The sequence below is a fragment of the Centropristis striata genome, chromosome 18, assembly GCF_030273125.1.
Source record: "Centropristis striata isolate RG_2023a ecotype Rhode Island chromosome 18, C.striata_1.0, whole genome shotgun sequence".
Taxonomy (NCBI): domain Eukaryota; kingdom Metazoa; phylum Chordata; class Actinopteri; order Perciformes; family Serranidae; genus Centropristis; species Centropristis striata.
Genome location: NC_081534.1, coordinates 19,226,643 through 19,246,713, shown reverse-complemented (window position 1 = coordinate 19,246,713; position 20,071 = coordinate 19,226,643). Strand labels below are relative to the sequence as shown.

The 20,071-nt window shown below is 37.3% G+C and overlaps 1 protein-coding gene across 2 annotated transcripts; it reads right to left on the bottom strand.

Annotated features, from left to right (window-relative positions):
• Nucleotides 1-1,241: 1,241 nt before the first annotated feature.
• gopc (golgi-associated PDZ and coiled-coil motif containing) lies at nt 1,242-16,191 on the bottom strand. Of its 2 annotated transcripts, XM_059356529.1 has the most exons (9): nt 15,642-16,191; nt 13,314-13,478; nt 11,181-11,204; nt 8,608-8,783; nt 7,788-7,953; nt 7,197-7,292; nt 6,162-6,326; nt 5,802-5,967; nt 1,242-3,268 (listed from the first exon to the last, which is right to left on the bottom strand). In XM_059356529.1, the coding sequence occupies exons 1-9, from the start codon at nt 15,900-15,902 to the stop codon at nt 3,153-3,155; spliced, it is 1,335 nt and encodes a 444-aa protein (XP_059212512.1). In that variant the 5' UTR covers nt 15,903-16,191; the 3' UTR covers nt 1,242-3,152. The 2 variants fall into 2 exon arrangements, with proteins under 2 accessions (XP_059212512.1, XP_059212513.1); XM_059356530.1 differs by lacking the exon at nt 11,181-11,204 and having other exon boundaries at nt 15,642-16,190.
• Nucleotides 16,192-20,071: the final 3,880 nt, after the last annotated feature.

Below are 20,071 nucleotides of genomic sequence, written 5' to 3'. Positions count from 1 at the left end.
TAATTTGACAGTGTGGTATTAGTACTTCTACTGAAGTAAAGGATCTGAACACTTCTTCCACCACTGTCTTTTTTACTTCTTTACTTTTTTTTTTACTTTTTTTTTTTTTTTTTAATTATTTATTATTATTTTTATTTATTTATTTTTTTTCCAAATTTTTTTTCGCTTCTGCGCATGCGCGGCCCTGGCGTGCTACTGCGCATGCGCGGCTCCGGTACGCTACTGCGCATGTGCGGCCCCGGTGCGCTACTGCGCATGCGCGGCCCTGGCGTGCTACTGCGCATGTGCGGCCTCGGCGCGCTACTGCGCATGTGCGGCCTCGGCGCGCTACTGCGCATGCGCGGCTTTGAGTGCTACTGCGCATGTGCGGCCCGGCGCGCTACTGCGCATGCGCGGCCTTGTGTGCTACTGCGCATGTGCGGCTCCGGTGCGCTACTGCGCATGCTCAAAAAGGCGCACATGCGCAGTACCGCGCCGGGACCACGCATGCGCAGTAGCGCAGAAAAGCCGCGCATGCGCAGAAGCGCAGGAAAAAAAATAAAATAAAAAATAAAAAATAAAAAATAAAAAATAAATTATTAAAAATTAAACTGGTTATTTAATTAATTATTACTGGAAATTTACTTTTCCATCATATTCTAATTTATTGAGATGTACCTGTATATTAAGTGGTTAAAATAAGCCATACCTTGAGATAATTAAAATACTGCTTATTATCAATAATAATAATTACAATACAATAATATATGTGGAATAAATACAACAATCTGAGTGTGTCCAATTTATATACTACTTAAAGTATTTTTACTTTTGATACTTTAAGTACATTTTGGTGCTGGTACTTTTGTACTTTTACTTAAGTAAGTTTTGAATGCAGCTAAAATGGATCCAAATGCATTTTCCACCACTGGTGCTTATGTGTATATAATCAAAAAAATGATTGATACGAATACTAATCATGAATCATAATAAAGATTTTACAGCACAGAGAGGAGTGTGGCCTGTGACCTGGACAAGCAAAAGAAAATGAATGATAGGATGGATGTTCCATTTCTGCCAAGCCTCCTAAATCTAACACATAAGTCCTGTAATACAAACAATATGACTCAAATCCTATAGCCGCATTTATTAACATCTAGTACATTTAATTCTGAATTTGATTTGCCCTTATTTGATTGGATATTGCTGGCTCACATCACCTTGGTGATCCAAATAACACACCAAATGGATTACAAATAAACCAAACTGGAACCAAACTTTATTTAAAAGCTCAATAAATCGCATGACTTGAATACATTTCCTATAAAGATGCACATTGTTTGTGTTTAAGCACCAAGGAAAGAGAATAACAAAAAGCAAGTAAAGAAAGTGACACATGAAAGCTGTAAGGTGACAGAGTCGTCCTCACTAAGGGTTCCACTCACTTGTGTTCCTTTGGGAAGAAGTGGCAGGTAGCCGTGATGACAGAGAAAGAGACAATAACGGATTCAACTCAATATGTTTGCATCCAGCAGCACGCTGGTCCAGGCCTGGCAGAGACGAGTTAAGTGTAGTGTGTGGGTTTCTTTTATATTTCACTGCATTATATTTTTGAGGTTTAACAAATTACAGTGATACAATATAATGTAATGTGACAATAAAGAAATACTGAATACAGCAACACGGTTTAGAAAAACCTCATTAAGAATGATTGCATTCAATGACATTATATTATACAAGTGTTATTGTGCCCACCGCTGTATATCCAACAGACAGTGTTAGTGATGGGAACAGGTTCACATCTATCCTACAGCCACCACTATAGAAACAGGATAGGACACTAGGACAGGGTTCAAAGGTCAATAACACAGTCCTCAGGGACTTTCAGTGTTATTTAGAATTAAACATTTTAATTGAATTAAATGTATAATCAAAAGGATCTAGAGGATGGAAAGAATTTTGCTGACATCAGCCTAAAATTGACATATAGCATAGTTCTGATAGTTTGTTGTACTTAATGCCGCTCCATGGGGTTTCTGTCCTGACAACAACCACAGCACATAGCATTAAGAACAGTTCCTGATGGGGTTTTCAGGAGCCTCTGAAATGGGATTTGTCAAACCTTTATGAAGCACGCTGCCAACAAAAAGGAACCGTTGGGGTCAAATGAAACGAGAACTACAGAACTACATCACCTTGCCCTCTAGAACACATTTCTTCATTTAATAACAGAAAAAAAGAACAATATTATGATAGATTGCTGTATGATTGATTGGGTGTCCACATGTACATTTTATGGATGTCTATAGAAAATGATTCAGCACTTAAACTCTGGACGTCTTAAAAGAAATGTCCCATCATTCCTCTTAGCTTTCATTATTAGTATGTTTGTTCATGTGGCTGTTACAATATTTAGAGCCATATACATCATTCAACAGACTGTCTACTAGAGTTTAAATGCATTTCAAAAACGTTAAAAAGGTGTATTGGGACCACAGGCAAGATTTTAGAGCATTTTCTATTTGATTTATTTCAAAATGTTTTATATGATTGAACATTGGTGAAAAGCGTGATTGGCTTAGCTACACCGATCACTTTCATCTAAGATTGTTTCTTTTCTTTTTTTATACACTCATTCATTTTCTTCCCTAGATAATTTTTGTTTTGTGCCAGGGTCCCTGCAGGGTAACATTGTCTTGTCATAGTGTTGTCAAGACCAGATGAATAAGTAAAACACTTTACAAGTGTTTCACCAAAAGGGGCCTTTGACAAACATTTTCAAAGGGAGGAAGAGGATATTCCAATCAATAACCTCTTCCTCCCTGATGTCACTGTGCCGACATCTACTTCCTTCTGCAGCTTTCTCAAATACAGCTATCCTACCAATCTGCATTATGCCTTAATAAAATATCCAAAAAAGGTCACACATTGTTTGTAACAATACCTCCTCAACATATTTTACATCTCTTCCATCATGTGTACTTTTACCCCAGATCATTGCCACATGCCCAGGTTAGACCCCAGACCCCCCACCCCAGGATATCAAGAGGAAAAAGGGAAAACAGAGCATCTGTTCATTTTCCCTTGTCCCTAGGCTTGTCATAGAATTCTTTGATTCAGTTCTGTAAGAGGGATTTCTCCATCAACCCTCTGATTGTGTCTGAGCTGAGCCTCTACAGGGAGCAGTCAGTCTCAGGAGGCTTTGAAGGGGTTTCCTCTGAAGTCGTCTCACTGGAGAGCCCAGTGTCTCCGTTCTCTCCTCCGTTGCTCAGGGACATCTTTTCCAGAGCTGCAGGGTGAACATAGATTCACATGCATTATTATATTAATTATTAGTTCTACATCCCTCATGACCAACACAGTGATGTGGTGTCTCTGCTTGTTTACGGTCATTACTACAGAAGAGGATTGGGGCCAGCTAGGAGAAGAAATAATGAGGAGGAATTTGTTTTTTCATTACGCAGTTCAAGGAAAAGGTCGAAATGACGGGAATTAAGTCAACTTCTGGTGTTCTGTGAAGTTGTAAAGATAAATCAATAAGTCATCAGAGGAACATTGTTTTCTATCCCAACAGTTACAGATATTCATTCATCCCCACTTCCATTAGGGAACTGAACCTGGTTGAACGATGACAGTGATATTGACGATGATGATGTTGATGTTGGGGACCTATGTAGTTCACCTGGAATTGCCTTCTGTTGCACTATTGTTTTTGTTTGGTTTTATTTATTTATATATATATATATATATATATATATATATATATATATATATATATATATATATATATATATATATATATATATATATATATATATTTATATATATTGAGGCTGTGATCTGTTGTATGTATGTGTGTTGGAATGTATTGTTTTTTATGTCTTTTATACACCTAGACTGCAACCAAATTGCCCAAGTTGGGACAAATAAACTATACTTGACTTGAGTTTGGTAGACTGCATGACACAACCTGATGTTCATTAATGTCATAAAATGAGCAATAACACAATATTTAATAAGTTGTACTGGTCCCTAAACACAGTCACTCTCCACAAAAAAGGGCGATTTTTATATACCGACAAAAAAAAATAATCATATTTTTTATATATTTCTCTGTATTTTTCTTAAGGAAGCTCAGATCTCTGGACATCTGTAGTAAGATGCTGCAGATGTTTTATCAGTCTGTGGTGGTAGTGTGTTGTTTTATGCTGCAGTCTGCTGGGGAGGCAGCATCAGACACAGAGATGAAGGCGGTTGGACAGACTGGTCTAAAGAGCTGGTTCTGTGGTTGGAGCCAGGTTGGACACACTGGAGGAGGTGGTGGAGAGATGACCTGTCAAGATGATGGAGGCCATCTTGAAATACCTGAATCATCCACTACAAAACACCTTTATGGACCAAAGAAGACAGCAGTGGACGGTCCTCTCTCTCTGTTGCAGGACGGAGAGATTCAAAAGATCCTTGGCTCCTACAGCCATCAGGCTGTCTCATTCTTCAAGAACTAACAGACTTACTGAATTTCCCCTCGGGGATAAATAAAGTAATTTTGAATTTTGATTGATTTGACTGATTGATATTTAAGGGTGTAGTAGAACTAAAATCCCTCAATACATAAATGAGATATTCTTGGTAGTAGGTTACTTCAACTATTGTTTTGGGAAAATCTGCTTTTATGTAATTTATGTGAATTTTTAACCCAAACAAAAATGCAGCAATATATCCTTTTTCCCTTTGTCCTGACCAAATGATCCAAAGTACATGTGTGAAAGCCCCCTCTAAGTTTGGAGCAATGAGTTTTAAAAACATAAATAAACAATCCTCTCAATCTAATCTGACTGTCATCTTATTACATCCAAAACAAGAAGAATATTGAGTAGTCTGCGTATGTGTTGGCATCATAATAAACTGGTGATCAGAATGACATCACATTTAAAGGATCTAAAATTTCCACATAAATAATTGTAATGAATAAACATTGCAACATGAAGTAATCCAATTTTTCCAATTTAACTTTCACCCATTGTATGAGCGTTTTATGACCATATTAAAATAAAAAATGACATTTGAACTGTACAGTGGACAATATTCAAATGTTAATCCAAATTGAAAAATAAGATGCAGTTCAAACAATGTAACCTGATTTAATAGTCAAAGTTGAAACAAAAATATGAAAGCAGTTTGTTTTTTTAACAATCTGAGGATAAAAACAGCATTGATATTTTATTTTCATAGACTAACCTGCTGTAAATGGAAAACATTCAAATGCAATATAAACAGTGTGTCCTGTTGGTGCAGGAATGGTTGAAGATAAAGTCCTTCTCGTCCTTTTCTTTTCTTTGACAGTTTTCCAAACGGTGACATGATTTAAAAGAATAATGACCTAGAAACATATTTTATGCACTGAAAATGAAAGAAATGTAGGTAACGCTTTATAATAAGGTCCTTAATAACCATTAATTAACAAGTAATAAGGCATTGTTCTCGCTCTAGATCCGGTAGTTGCAAAAAGCATAGTTAACTTACAGTTAACTTATAATAGATGAGCAATAAAGTATATTTTAATATCAATAAGTAAACAAAATAAGATTAATAAAGGCATGGCAAAGACATAATGGGTGGGTCATGGGTGTTTGTAATGCCATTAATAACACTTATATAAGCTTATAAACACAATAATGTTAATAAACATCTTGTAAGGACTTACAAGGGCCTTATTACTTGTTAATTAATGGTTATTACAAGGACCTTAATATAAAGCGTTACCGAAATGTATTTACAGTGTACAAATGAATTACATGAATTTTAGAATAGTGAAAGCTCACCCTGCAGTGACGCCGAGCTGTTCCTGGGTGGCGCTGTGCTGCTGTCCTCCAGTTCGTCCAGGTAGAGTCGGTAGCGATGACCGCTGTCATCTTCATACTCCACATTCTCATCATCGCTGTCCACTTCTGGAGCCACATACACCACCTCAAACTCTATCTGTCCTCGCTGACACAGACACATGGGTGAGCACTGGAGCGGCTGGGTGCTGTGTGGTGTGTGTGTGTGTGTGTGTGTGTGTGTGTGCGCGTGTGTGGGTGTGTGTGGGGGTGTGCGCGTGTGCGCGTGTGTGGGTGTGTGGGTGTGTGGGTGTGTGGGTGTGTGTGTGTGTGTGTGTGTGTGTGTGTGAACACCTGTCTTACCTGCTGGGACAGAATGGTAACAGCCTCCTTGTGTTTGGCGTCTCTCAAATTGATGCTGTTGACAGCGAGGATGGCATCTCCCACATGCAAACCTCCACATCTGTCTGCAGGCTGACTTGGATGGATCTCTGATATTAGAATGGGAACGCCGTGCTCCTTCCCACCCTGATGACAACACACATACAAGACTTAACTCAATGCCCGTGGCTATGGGCATGTTGGGATTGTGTTTATTAATGTGGGAGATGTGCTGATCAGGCAATAGGACTGGCTCACTGCCAACTCTTCTCTGTGTAGCTGGCAGCTAAATGTAGTGAAGTAAAAAGTACAATATTTGCCTTTAAAATGTATTGAAGCAGAAGTATAAAGTTAGCCTCAGTTTGTATTATTTTCTAATATGTCCATTTTGAACTCAAGAGTGCATCTTTTGTACTGGGCAACTGTTAAGATTTGCACTTTACACAACAATCAAGATATACGGTTGATTTTATTTTGTTGTGCGATTTTTATATACCGACAAAAAAAAAGAATGATATTTTCTATATATTCTCAGTATTTTGTCATATCGTCAAGAATATTGTTATTGGAAAAATAACATAATAACAATATGGTGATATTATTGTAGGACCATATAAGAACATAACATGCATTTGCAACCACTTCACTTGGGTGATGTAATGAGATGACCCACAATCATAATTAAAGGTTCTTTTCATAAATAAGTCACAATCTCCAGCAGGGAATCATAACCCATAAGGGAAAACATAAATATTTACCAGGTAAAGTACCTGACCCTTGTGCTGGTTAAACTACAACTGAAAACTTAAGGTTAATTTCTGCCGTGCACATTCACTAGAGCAGCAGCGACTGTTAGGTGTACACTGATGGCAAAAGCTTGCAGTCTGAAAGCTCCTATAGATGCATATTTGCATTTAATCATTTGGAATTGTTGGCTGCTTCAAAGAGATCTTGGGTGCAGTTTCAACCGGCTGTCATAACCACGTCTGAGGAAGAAAAGAAAAGCTGGCTTCTTACTGTGATGGAGATTCCAAGTCCCTCATGATCATCTTTGACTAGTACCACCTTTCTAATAGGGCCCACTCCCTGGGTTTTCTTCAACATGTCTGGGTCCTGGAATGACATTAACACATTCAACTTCACAAGCACAAGTAAAAGGGTTCGTACACTTTAGCAGTGGTCAAATTCAAGCATTTTTCAAGGATTTTCAAGGTAAATTTTCAAGCTTTTCCACTTCCGTACACCTGTTGTAAATTGCATGTTTTAGATGAGTACTTGCATACTAAAAGGGGGAGATTTCACTGAACCATACCAACAGCGATGGTATAACACTTTTAGGAGGAACGGTCTTCATTTCAGATAGGCCACTCTTTATTTTTTACATTAGACATGTGATTATCTACAGTCTATAGGTGGATATAGTCAGATTGCAAGAGAAATACAGTAAGAATTTCAAGTATTTACAAGCATTTTATCCAAAATCCAAGCACTTTTAAAACCTTGAAAATACAACATTACATACAACAGCATTTTCAAGGATTTCAAGCACCCGTATGAACCCTGAAGTAAAAATCAACAGCTTGAACTGCTTTGTAGAGTCACACTCACATGGCCCACAGGAGAGGGGAGAGGTTTCTTGGGATCGTTGCGACCCCGACATGCTCGGATCACAGTCTTATGGCGGTGAAGGTGAATTTCTGCCTCCAGCTGGTTCCACAGCTTGTCGTGCGCTGGCCCCTTCATGTCACGGCCCAGTAACTGGATCTGCTGCACCCTGGAAGACAGATCAAAGTATTATAGGCACATCTCAAAAAATTAGAATATCGTGAAAAAGTTCAATATTTCTTTCATTTATTTCAGAAAGTGAAACTTGTATATTATATAGATTCATTACTAGGGTTGTCAAAAGTATCAATACTCAAAAAAGTATCGATACTAAAACGTTGTGTCCGGATACAATACTAATTTTCAAAAGTATCGAGTATCTGAAGCTTGTTATCATAGTTGCAGTTTCTTTTTGCACAACTGTTTTTTATTATAAATATTTAACCTGTGGTTCTGTTAATTTTTACATGTAGCATTTTTCTTGTAAATAAAAATATTTCTGTTAAATTTGGGGGTCTTTGTTTTTATCCTTGTGGTATCGAAAATGGTATCAAGTATCGAATATTTTCCTGAGTATCGGTATCGAGTTGAAAGTTTTAGTATCGTGACAACCCTATTCATTACACATAGAGTGAAATATTTCAAGCCTGTATTTCTTGTAATTTTGATGATTATGGCTCACAGATGAAGAAACCACAAAATGTTTCCACTGCAGGATAAATAAAGTCTGATCTTATGTCAAGTCATGTGGGCAAAATGTTGAGAATAGCCTTCTTCTAAGCAAAACATCATCATCAACAATATACCTAGAAGATGTGCGTACCTGCCAGCCAGCTCTTTGTCCAGGTATTTGGCAGCCAGTCTGGCTCCGTACACCTCGGCCTGCAGTACTGCCATGTGTCTGCGGAGGGCCTCATTTTCCTTCTTAAATAGTCTCACTTCTGCATCCAACCTGGCCTCTGCTAGTTTCTCCTTCTTGCTGACTTCCAGCTCCTGTTCCTAGAACAAGCACATCAAGTGTGAGCACCACACACAACACAGCGATCACAATGAGCAGGATGAGTGAGAGTCCTGTTCATCTCTGGCAGCCAAACACACATTTGGTAACTGATCATTTAAATGTTTGTATTAAAAAAAATAATTTCATAACCTGTAGTTTATGCACACCTAAGGATTATACTGCCCTACAAAGCCTAACTGCATTAACTACAGTTTTGGTCGAAATTGAATTATAGCAAAAAATGGTCTCCTTGATGTCTGTTTTATCTTGTGGCAATGTTTTAGATTTCAATTTTGTTTTATTTCAGAGAAATAATGACGTAAAAATTTCAGTAACTACAAAATCCAACTCAAAACCAAAGCAGTGATTGCACTTACCACCGTCTGTTATAATTATAAGGGAAAGTGTGTTTGTTATGTCTGTCCATACGCTGTTCGTGACACAGTAATTTCCTGTAAAGGATTATTAAAAGGATCTATCTATCTATCTTATTTGATAGGGAAATTATTATCTAGATAGTGATGAAGTAAAAAAGTGAGATAAAATGACATTAAGACTAAAATATAACATTTCTTGATAATATTAAGTTTAAATATGCAAATCTTTGAATAAAGTTGTTAAACAATTTTAAATACACAAATTTGAAAATGTTTATTCACTGAAAACAAAATATAAAAGCTGAAAGAAGATAACAACATTGTACTTACTGCACTCTGTTTTGCATTACTATTAGAACCTTTTACAGCAATGCAGTAATTACGTTTTTGGGGTCAAAGGTCAAATAAATTGTCATGATCTAATTTCTTAAGTTTTAATCTTACCATTATCTATGTTGAAGAAAAAACTTTTTATATATTATTAGTTGAATGAACAGTTGAAAGAAGAAGAAGAAGAAGAAGATTCTCATTCAGATCATGACTGAGTGTCTAACAGAGATCTTTGCTGACGTGTATGAACTCTCAGACATACATCACTTTGAATAAAAGTGTCTGTGAAATTAAACTGTAACACTATATATAACAATATTACTTTCATATCTCTGAGAAAATGAAAAAGTAAGAGGAAGAAACAACTGCAGCTGAAAAGCTGATCCAGAGATATTACTGTAATAATGTCATTTTAAAGTCAGTATGTGGCGGTTAGAAAAGGTGAAGATGTGATGAGTATTCCCAGTAAATATCAGAATGTCAGACTTGTTTATCAGAGATGTCTGTTGTAAATGAAACAGATAAGGTGGGAGCTGGAAAATCAAAACAATGAGCTCAAAAGCACATTATTTCCTTTTCTCATAAACTGTGAACAGGTCTGAAGTTATTGAAAGGAAGCAGATGCTTATTTATTTTAATTTTACAGACCCACCCATAGTCCCATGACATGCAGGTGTGAGGTTAATTTTTGACACTGAATTGCCCCCAGATGTTACTGTGAGCTGAATGGTTGTAGTATATATTGCAAAGAAAGAAATATGAAGGGATTGGACGGGATGACTCTGTACAGTATGTGCATGTATACATGTCTATATACTTTACATACAGTGTGAAGGACTTATATTGACAGTAACAGATGGATTATTCATTAAAAAACTGGAAAATGAAAATATTAAATGTGAGCAGTAGATCTAGCAGAAGAGACAGTTGGAGGAGAATGTGCCTGACATCTAGCATACATTTTCAGGGGGCTTTTTAAAATATTTTTTTGAAGGTATTACTTTTTTTTAACTATAACACAGAAGCAATGAAGCAATAACTATATAAGAAGCAGTGTCCCTGGTGTGTGGAGGATATATATATATATATATATATATATATATATATAAACAGATGCTTATAATACTAGGGCATCCCTTGATTTTTATAAATTGCACTTTTGGCAAATTCCACAACTTGTCAGTTGATTCCATTTTTATAATCAAATTCCACGATTCCAACTGTGGTTCTGCTTTGTGGTAATGATAGGGCCCTATGGACAAATGAACGCTGACTGGATTAGTTAGTAGGGAGACAGCTGTAATTCATGTCTCGGAAAAGTTTTAGGAAAGTTCATTTGCAAATAGTGGAAAACAAAAATATATACTTTTCTTTAATGCAAATTGCATCTTTGACCACAAGTGCAACCTACAGTAGTCTTTAAATGATTATTTATGATCCTTTGATTCCAGTATAATTAAGTACTCAGTCATTTCAAGTGAACCCAAATAATAGTTCAGTCTGTAAAAGATTCATAGGCAGGATCGGCTAGTATGGTTTGGTTTTTTTGTTTACAGAAAACAATTATCTGAAATGGAACTACCTGTTAATTTAATGAAAAGTGTCAAGTGTAGCTCAATTTTTATTTAATCCAAACAACTTCTTTTAAAAATAGAATTTCTTGCAAAATTCACCCATATATGAACTTACCATGTCGTCCATTGTTGGTGCAGGCTTTAGGAGAAAAGAGGCAGAGGAAGAACAGAAAGATGTCACGGATAAGAGAAATTCTAATTTCAGGAAACAGAGATTGTAAGCAAGTTAATCATGAATGCAAGAAGCAGATACATTATAAAGCAATAATCACATCAGATTAAAAAGGGAATTGAAAGCAGTGGAAGCAACAGGAAAGGTTGTAGGAGCACCAGAGCAACACCAGCATACTATATACATATAAAGGCCTCTGTAGGCCAACAACTGAGTTCTCTTATAAAGCCTCTAGTGTCAGTACTGTTACTGACCACAGCACACGGCTCATGTTTCTTTCATTACCGGCCAGTGCAAACAAACAGCACGTTTACATGACATTTGAAAAACAAATTATTGCCTTTTATCAGCTAAGGAATGAATGATATTGGTATATCTATTTTTTATGAGCAAAAATGATTTACATTATTTTTGAAAGACTCCATTTAAAACCAAGCAATCCCCTGCTAACATGCAAATCAATAACTTCTAACTGAAGGGCATAGCTTTGCCTTATGAAGTGACCACTGTTCCATACATGTAAAAAACAAACACCCACAAGCAGGAGCCCTGAACCAAATGTTAAATGTTTTCATGTCCCTTCTATATACCCGATTAAATGTTTTTTTTTTAGCTTTTTTTAGAGTGTGTAAAATAGGCCAGAAATCCTGTCCTGAGAAGCATTTCAATAGTTAAGAAAGAGAACATTGCACTACGCAGGGACTTCCAATGAACAATCCTAAAATTAGAAGCCTTTTTTAGACGCTTTTTCTTCAGCTACCCAACATTATCATCATGATTAAGTCAGAATTAAACGGCATGTATGTAACAAACTGAATCCAAAATTGCCAGCTCACAGGCCACAGTAGCTCACACCTAGTCCATGAGAGAAACACAAGAGTTTGAGATTTGATGCTTTCAATTGACCACAGAAATCAACAACCAACTTGGTTTCAAATGTGAGACAAATATATTGTGCTAAATGTTGTTTAACTAGTTTGACTCAGGGCTTCCAGTAGCCAAGTGGTTACACATTTACCATAAAGCTGCTACATGTTCGGGATGACTCCAGGCCACTGAACTTGTTTTATAGCCCTGTTTCCTTTAGGGGGAAGAGTGACCGCTGGGTCAGTCTCAGGCCACGCCCTCTCAAATATCCGCTCACTCAGTGTATCTCCATTACAAAAAAAGGCTCCAGAGGGATTTACGAGACTCCGGAGGTCAAGTATGGTTTTCAATCATTGCGTAATCGCTAAACGACAGTTTCGACCCTGATCCATGATCAAATACGCGACAGATTAAACACGGGAGACGCAACTGTGACCACCGTCGCTAACTGTGCGCGACGTCCACCGCTGATCATAAACAAACCAGCACCGCTAACTGTGCACAGAGTGTCCGGTGCTTGTTGTAAACAAACAGACAAACTAACAAACTAAGTGAACACCTCCTGCAGCAGCGGCACATAGACACTATACTGCTACAGAGCTAACTGTTAGCATATTAGCACTGTGCTACTGTGCACCTCGTTCTGCGACGCCGGACTGCACTATGTAAGGGCAGAAAATCACACCTTCACAGGATCACTATGAACACCCTAAGAGCGGCACAGATCTTTCCAGCAATACAGCAGGGATTTGCGGACCACACTATGAAAGGGGCTTATGTTTATTGTCGCTTGTGACTACTAGCTACTTCACCAGCTTTTACAAATGGCGCGTGTTGTTGTGGCGTTGGGTACTACGTCACATCCTGCTTAGCGTTCTATCCAATCAGCAACCAGGCTTTTTTCAGGGTAGAAAAACGGCCCTGCTCTTCGACAGGGCCAAAAAAAGTCCGGTCAAGACCGCTCAGGACGGCTCATATTCAAATTAGGGGCGCTTCTGCAAGTGAGACCCGCCTCATTCTGGGGACTGGACTGGAATGGAAACACCCCTTATGTCACACCACCCTCTCCCTCCCTGCATGTTCTTTCTCTATCTATAATATTTACATTAAATACAGACAAAAATATAGATATTTTTGAGAGTTTAACTCATAACTCCTGTTATGAAATGTTATTTCAGTTTGGAGGCTGTGGATGACATCTCTACTCACCAATCTGTCTTTGATGCCGTCAGAGTCCTCAGTCTGGCCTTGCTTGGCATGAAGCTGCAGCTGGAGAGCATGAAGCTGCAGGAGTTGATCATGGACCTCCCTTTCTATCACTTTTCGCTCAGCCTTAGAATCAGTCAGCTCAGAACGCAGGTCCACCAGCTGAGCCTGCAAAGGAGGGGTGGGGAGCGTTAGTTGTACTATGGACTCCAATGAGTTCAGACCAACCTAACCCAACCTAATCAATCCAAAGTTTCTAAGTCACATGGTGTCAGCACTGAGCACAAACCATTCAGCACTGTCAGATCACTGCAGCACACTGGAAGGACATCTCTGCCCTTACAGTGAGCCAGAGATTGTACCAGTTTTAAAATAGTGGTTCTAAAGGCAAAAATCTAAATCTAATTTATAAATCATGAAATATGCATGCGTGTATAAGAACACTTTGAACATTTCTTTTTGTACTCTCCTGATCACAAGTCCTTAAAATCATTTGAAACTACTAATAAACTACTACATAAAATCAATAAAAATGTTGAAAAAACAACGACTACATAAACAGAAGGTGATCATGTGCTAATCATTTTTTGACATATCAATTGAAAAACTGTACAAAGACAAATATTTTATTTTCAAACTGACAAACTTCTGTTTTTTTTGTAAATATACACGGAATTTTGAATTTGATGCTTTTTATTTTTTATTTCCGTTTTACAGTATCCCAACATTTTTCTTCTGAAATCAAACTAGGAGTTTTGCAGGCTAGTTAACAGACCATGTGTTGCATCCATACAGTAGCTGCAGATAATAGTTAATTACAGTGACGTAAAGCATGAGAAGCAATATGTATGCACTTTATATTACAACATTGTAAAATGGTCAAAAGTTTATCCTTATTCATTTATATATTTTTACCAGATGAATTTGGAGGGAACCCTAGCAAAAAAATAAAGATATATAATAATCACACTGCATGGGTGGATGTAAATGAGTATAGCCGATTAATTCTTTGGATTGTCAATTTATACTTTTCATTTTATGTTCGAACACCATATATAGATTTTTCCTGTGTTTCAATTGGGATTTTCTTTGTGTGATTTTCCTTTGAACTCAGAACCATTTCCCATAAATACCCATATTAATTATTCTCTGCATGAGAAATAAAGATGGAGTAAACAGGAAGTCTGTGAGGCAGGCAGAGTAAAGGAGAAGCTACCTGGCCTCATCCATTGAAGTTCTTGTCAAATTCTAACAGCGCACAGAACAAATTACATATAACACACATTTAAAGTATTGATTTCTTTTTTTTTTTTTTTAAACTGAGCTTCTTCTGTTGGGACAGCAAAGCAGAAAGGCTGGTCACGCCTATTTCAAATGCTGTTTACAGGCTACAGGATATGAGTGACGACTAAATCAAAGTAGGCATTGAGAGCTGAGAGCTAAAATATTACAGATTTAATAGAACACATATATTTTTAAAATGTCTGCAGGCCATACCTGGTGGTCTGAACAGGGACGTTCACCCTAGCATAATGTTTCTAAAGACAAGACCCAATATGTCATGTTCACTATATCATCACCCTGTTAAAATATTCGCCTAATTAATTTTTTCAAGTTTTGCAGGAAACACAAAAAACTTCACCAAAAGTGTAACATATGACATTTATTTATCATTTCACTCAAAAAGGATGTAACAAAGGATGGCTATTGGCATAATAATAAGACTGTGTGTAAATTATGTAACTTAAGAGAAATAAATGACTTAGGCAATTTTTTGAACATGCCTTTGTGACTTAAGCAAGATATGGTAACACTTTATTTTGAAGGTGTCTACATAAGAGTCACACAAGCCTGTCAGAAACATGACATGACATATCATGAGCATTAATGTTACTTCAAAGTGTCATTAATGTTCATGACACATCCAATGTCATGTTTATGACACGCTCATGTCACTCTTATGTAGACACCTTAGAGTAAAGTGTTACCAATATTAGTGTCAACAATAAAACAGTGATAAACTAAACTGATAACTAAACAATCTCCCTCTAGCTCTTCTTTGCTGGGTTCTTATCTGATGCCTATGAATGTGGCAAATTGTCAAAGAAGTGATGATTTTAAAGGGGTAAAATCACATGATCCGATCAAGAGGATGTGGGCGATTTTACCATAGGTGGCCGGCGTCATAAGGAGATGAAAAAAACAATTTTGACTTAGGCGATTATTTTAACAGTGTGACGATATATGACGTTAACATTATCACGTATCCGTTTTCAGGTCATGTTAGACCTAACGCTAGGTTTAACCGTGCATCATCAAGGGTTTCAGTACCTCCAGTTTATGGTTGAGTTGGAAGACCGTCTGGGTTTTGTGGCAGAGCTGAGCGAAGCAGGAGCTCAGGCTGGTCATCTTCTGCCGACCCTCGTATGTAATATCCACTTGATCTGGGTCTATTTCTCCGAGCAGCAGATCCACGTCCACGAAAGCCTTGTCAAACTCTTTCTCCAGCACCTCCAGCCAGCGAAACATGGACATCCCGGGGCCGAGGCCCGAGCTCTGCCCCGCCGGGGAGCATCCTGCCGAGGCGGACATGGCTAGTAGAGCACAGCAGAGCCCTCCGTTAACGTCAGCTCACTAACCCTAGCTAACGCTAACTTTGATGTCGTTAAGCAATCCTCTCTCAGGTGGCCGCTGCGAAAACAACACAGTCAAAATAACGTTGAAACCTGAGTAGATTGCGTATTGGATTATCGGAGAGAAGCCTGACTAATTCTGGTTCTTGTGAAAAGCAGGAAGTCCCACATCAGGCTTACGAATGTATCTGTGATCAGTGAAAAGTAGTCGATAGCAGAGTGAGCCGCTTCTTCTTCCTCGTTCTTTTTTTCCCCAATGCTTTATTGAAAATTACAAAAATAAACATTTCTGGCACGTTTTTCACAGTACATACCTTGCATAAGTGTAGAAAGAATGCTAGGTGAACATCAATCGACAGCAAAACTTATAATAATAACATTAATATTGTAAATTCAGAGCCGTTGAAATAAAATAAAAAATAAATACAAAAATAAATAGACAAAAATAAAATACTTATAAAACAGTCTAAATGTTGTTTTCAATAAGGGGAATTCGAATTAGTTTTAACTGTTCATTTCAGTGGGAACATTTTTCAAGATATTATATAATTTTTGTGCCTTTGTTATTGTTAGAATTTTTTGAGATTTTAAGTACAATTTGACTTTATTCATGAAGACAATACATTTAGGGGATTATTTTATAACTCTATTGTTGTGGATGAAAAATGTTGCTAAACAAAGGATAACGTTGCAACATAGTACATCGTTTTTGTTTTGCAAAAGCATACCGAAAGTGACATCTCTAGACGTCTCTAGAGATAACAGCTGGAAACAATATGATTTTTTGTTTAATCCAATTTTGAATGTTGACCCAGAATGTTTGTATCACATCACATGAGAAGAAGACATGGTCCGTGGTTTCAATGTCATTTTCACAGAATGTTCATAAATTGTCATTGATATTAAAGCGTAGTCTAAGTAATTATTTAGAGGGATAAATGTTCATAATTTTAAAGTGTGATTCTTTCATTTTGGGGGGTATAGGAAATTTTAGGTACATCGTTCTTAGTTTATCAATTGATTGATTATCTAATTTATGTAAGATATTATTTTTGTTTTGTCTGCCAGGGAACAATGTGTCAGTGAGATAGTTTCTTATAAAGTGATTATTACATTTTTTGTCCAGGATTAAAATCCCCTGTATTGACAATGGGACCAGTTGTGGTATTATAGGTTGGTGGGCCAATATATTTTTTGTTAGAAATATAAATCCCAGAAGGAGTGCTTTTTGTCATTTAAAAAAGTCTGATTTGGAAGGGTTGAATTTATGTTTAGTGCAAAACTGTTGATAATCTAAGAGATTATCATTGGCATCCATTCTTCTTCTGCTTCATTGAGTTTTAAGGGAGGTTGTAAAACCAGCTCCACCTACTGAACTGAAGAGAGGAGTCTGACAAGGCAGGTAATAAGAGTAAACCATCATTTCCGTGGTAAACCCATACCTTCAGGCAAATAAGTGCATAAGTGTATTTTGGTAGACACCTGGTTAACCATAGACAGGAGGGACTGGGCTGTCAAACCTGTTAAAGAAGTTGATCTGGTTTGGCTTCCCCACATAACCCTCCACTGTCCTCTCACGCTTTGTGCTGCAGCTGTGATGGTACTTATACCATCCCTACTGATGAGGATTAGGGACAGGTAGGAGGAAAAAATGAAAGGAGGAAAAAATATATAAAAAATAAAATAATAATAATAATAATAATAATAATAATAATAATAATAATGCAGTTTGAGAAAAAAGTGGAAATTATGAGAATAAAGTCAAGTTTTTGAGTTTGGTGAAGTAGACTGCAAGATACAACCTGATTTTCTCCAACATGTCTAATATATGTAGAAAACATTGACATAAATTACATAAAAGCAGATTTTTCCAAAACAATAGTCGTTATCTTCTACTAAGAATAGCTCATTTATGTGTCAGAGTATTTTAGTTCTACAACACCCTCAAATATTGTGCTCTTTTATGACATTAATGAAAATCAGGTTGTATCATGCAGTCTACCTAACTGTTCGGATAGACGAGCCATTGTACTGAAAAATGTTTGTCTGATGACTTATTGACACGGTAACATCCAATATGTGAATATATTTCCAACTTTACACAAAAAGTTGACTTTATTCTTGTTATTTCAAGCTTTTTCTCGAAATTGTATTTAAACTTTATTCTCGACATTTCAACTTTTTTCTCGAATTGCATAATGAAAAAAAATCTCCTCTCATTATTTTTCTTCCTACCTGGCCCCAATTCTCTTCCGGACATCCCAGGCTTCCTTCATGCTGTTTTCCTGCAGCTTCTGCTCCATCTTCGTCCTCTAGTCGTCCTTGGCCTCCTTCAGACGTTCCCACTGCACCTGATTAAACTCAGCCTGATCACCATCCTTAAAAGACTTCTTCAATTTAAGGAGGTCCTTCATAGTACTGGTGATCCAGGGCTTTGTTTTTTGGTGTGAACAACATCATGATCTGTATGATGTCACATGCTGTTTCTGTGGAGGCACGTAAACACAAACAACAATGGCATGTGAAATTACACATGGCAGGTATTAGGGATGAAGACTAACTCCTAAAAGTTCTACATCCCCACTGCAGATGGTTATTTTAACTGTCACAGGCCCTAGGTTGCACCACCTGGTATTGATAAAAAAGTTCAAGCCCATTTCCACACACTGTCTGACTGTAGTTAAGCCAGGTAAATCCACGTTGGCACCCCGGGTGTTAGCAGTTAGCCACGTCACTGTGAAACTCAGCAGACTACACCCCCTGTAAATCCTCACGTTCTTCACCAGGGCTGCCAGCTCGTCTGTCTTTTTGGTTAGTGAGTTCCTCATAACTGTATGTGTATGATGTTATATTAAACTTTGTGCTCACTAATCAAAACCTTGATCTACAGAGCATCTCCATCGGGCTACCCTCTCCACAGTCTGAGTCTGGAAAGAGGAAAGAGTGAAGAAATGGGATTTTGGGGTTATAAGCAGGAGACCTCATTCAGTATCAGAGGTCTTTCTGACCAATGATGTTATCACACATCTGTAGCGGACATACAACTAAACTTGATCCCTTGGCTGAGCTTGGTGACTGTGTCCTTGGAGAAAAGAAGAGTCCAAACCATCGCTCCATCAATGCATATATCTATACTGCCACCTGCTGGTTGAGGCCAGTGAATCAAGAGCTGTGTGTTTGTGGATTCTCTCGACAAGAATGTCACAAAAATTTTGTGTGTGTGTGTGTGTGTGTGTGTGATTTGCGAGAAATTTGTGTGAAATGCTGAATCACACTTCACAAGCAGAATTTTCAGTTTTACAAATGCCTTTTCTTTTTTTTCTTCTTTTTTTACAAATACACATTTATTTGTAAAAACCAACACACAAGTTACAAATTGTAAATTTGTGTTTGTGGAAGGAATGTTTGTATGCAACAACACTTTTTACAAATACACACTTATTTGTAAAAACCAAAATACAAGTTACAAATTAGAAATTTGTATTTGTGGCAAGCAAAACACGAGACAATTTTAAGCCCATAACGTCACACTGTTAAAAGATATTCGCCTACGTCATTTTTTGTCAAAATTGTTTTTGTTTTTTTTGCCTAAATCATCTCCTCATGACTCTGGCCACCTATGGTAAAATCGCCTACATCCTCAGTTGATCAGTTCATGTGATTTTACTAAGTTTACTGAGATTTACTAAGATTTTACTAAGATTTTACTAAGATTTTAATAAGTGTGTGACTTATAAAATGTGACTTAGGAAATTTTTTTGAACATGCCTTTGTGACTTAAGCAAGATATGGTAACACTTTATTTTGAAGGTGTCTACATAAGAGTGAGCGTGTCATAAACATGACATGGGATGAGTTAGAGTCTAACTCATTTAAAATAATCGTCTAATCTGTTAGATCCGTCTAACCGTCTAATCGTCTAATCTAAACTGTTAGACGATTATTTAAAATGAGTTAGACGATTATTTTAACAGGGTGACGATAAGTACATAGCATAGGGTACATAGCCATCAGACTGTTGCGATGTACACTCCTACTCAGAAGGTGGTGGTAATACATTTGAAGCTGTTTGCCAACTGCCATGAGATCCGAAGAAGAAGAAGAAGAGGAAGCGGATGAAGAAGGAGC

Bases quoted from the DNA above. Each gene is read 5' to 3' on its own strand.
- gopc (XM_059356529.1), bottom strand. From the start codon at position 15,902: ATGTCCGCCTCGGCAGGATGCTCCCCGGCGGGGCAGAGCTCGGGCCTC. The intron at 8,784-11,180 runs GTAAGTTCATAT...TGCTTGTTCTAG, and splicing joins CACCAACAATGGACGACATG to GAACAGGAGCTGGAAGTCAG. The intron at 5,968-6,161 runs GTAAGACAGGTG...TGTCTGTGTCAG, and splicing joins TTACCATTCTGTCCCAGCAG to CGAGGACAGATAGAGTTTGA.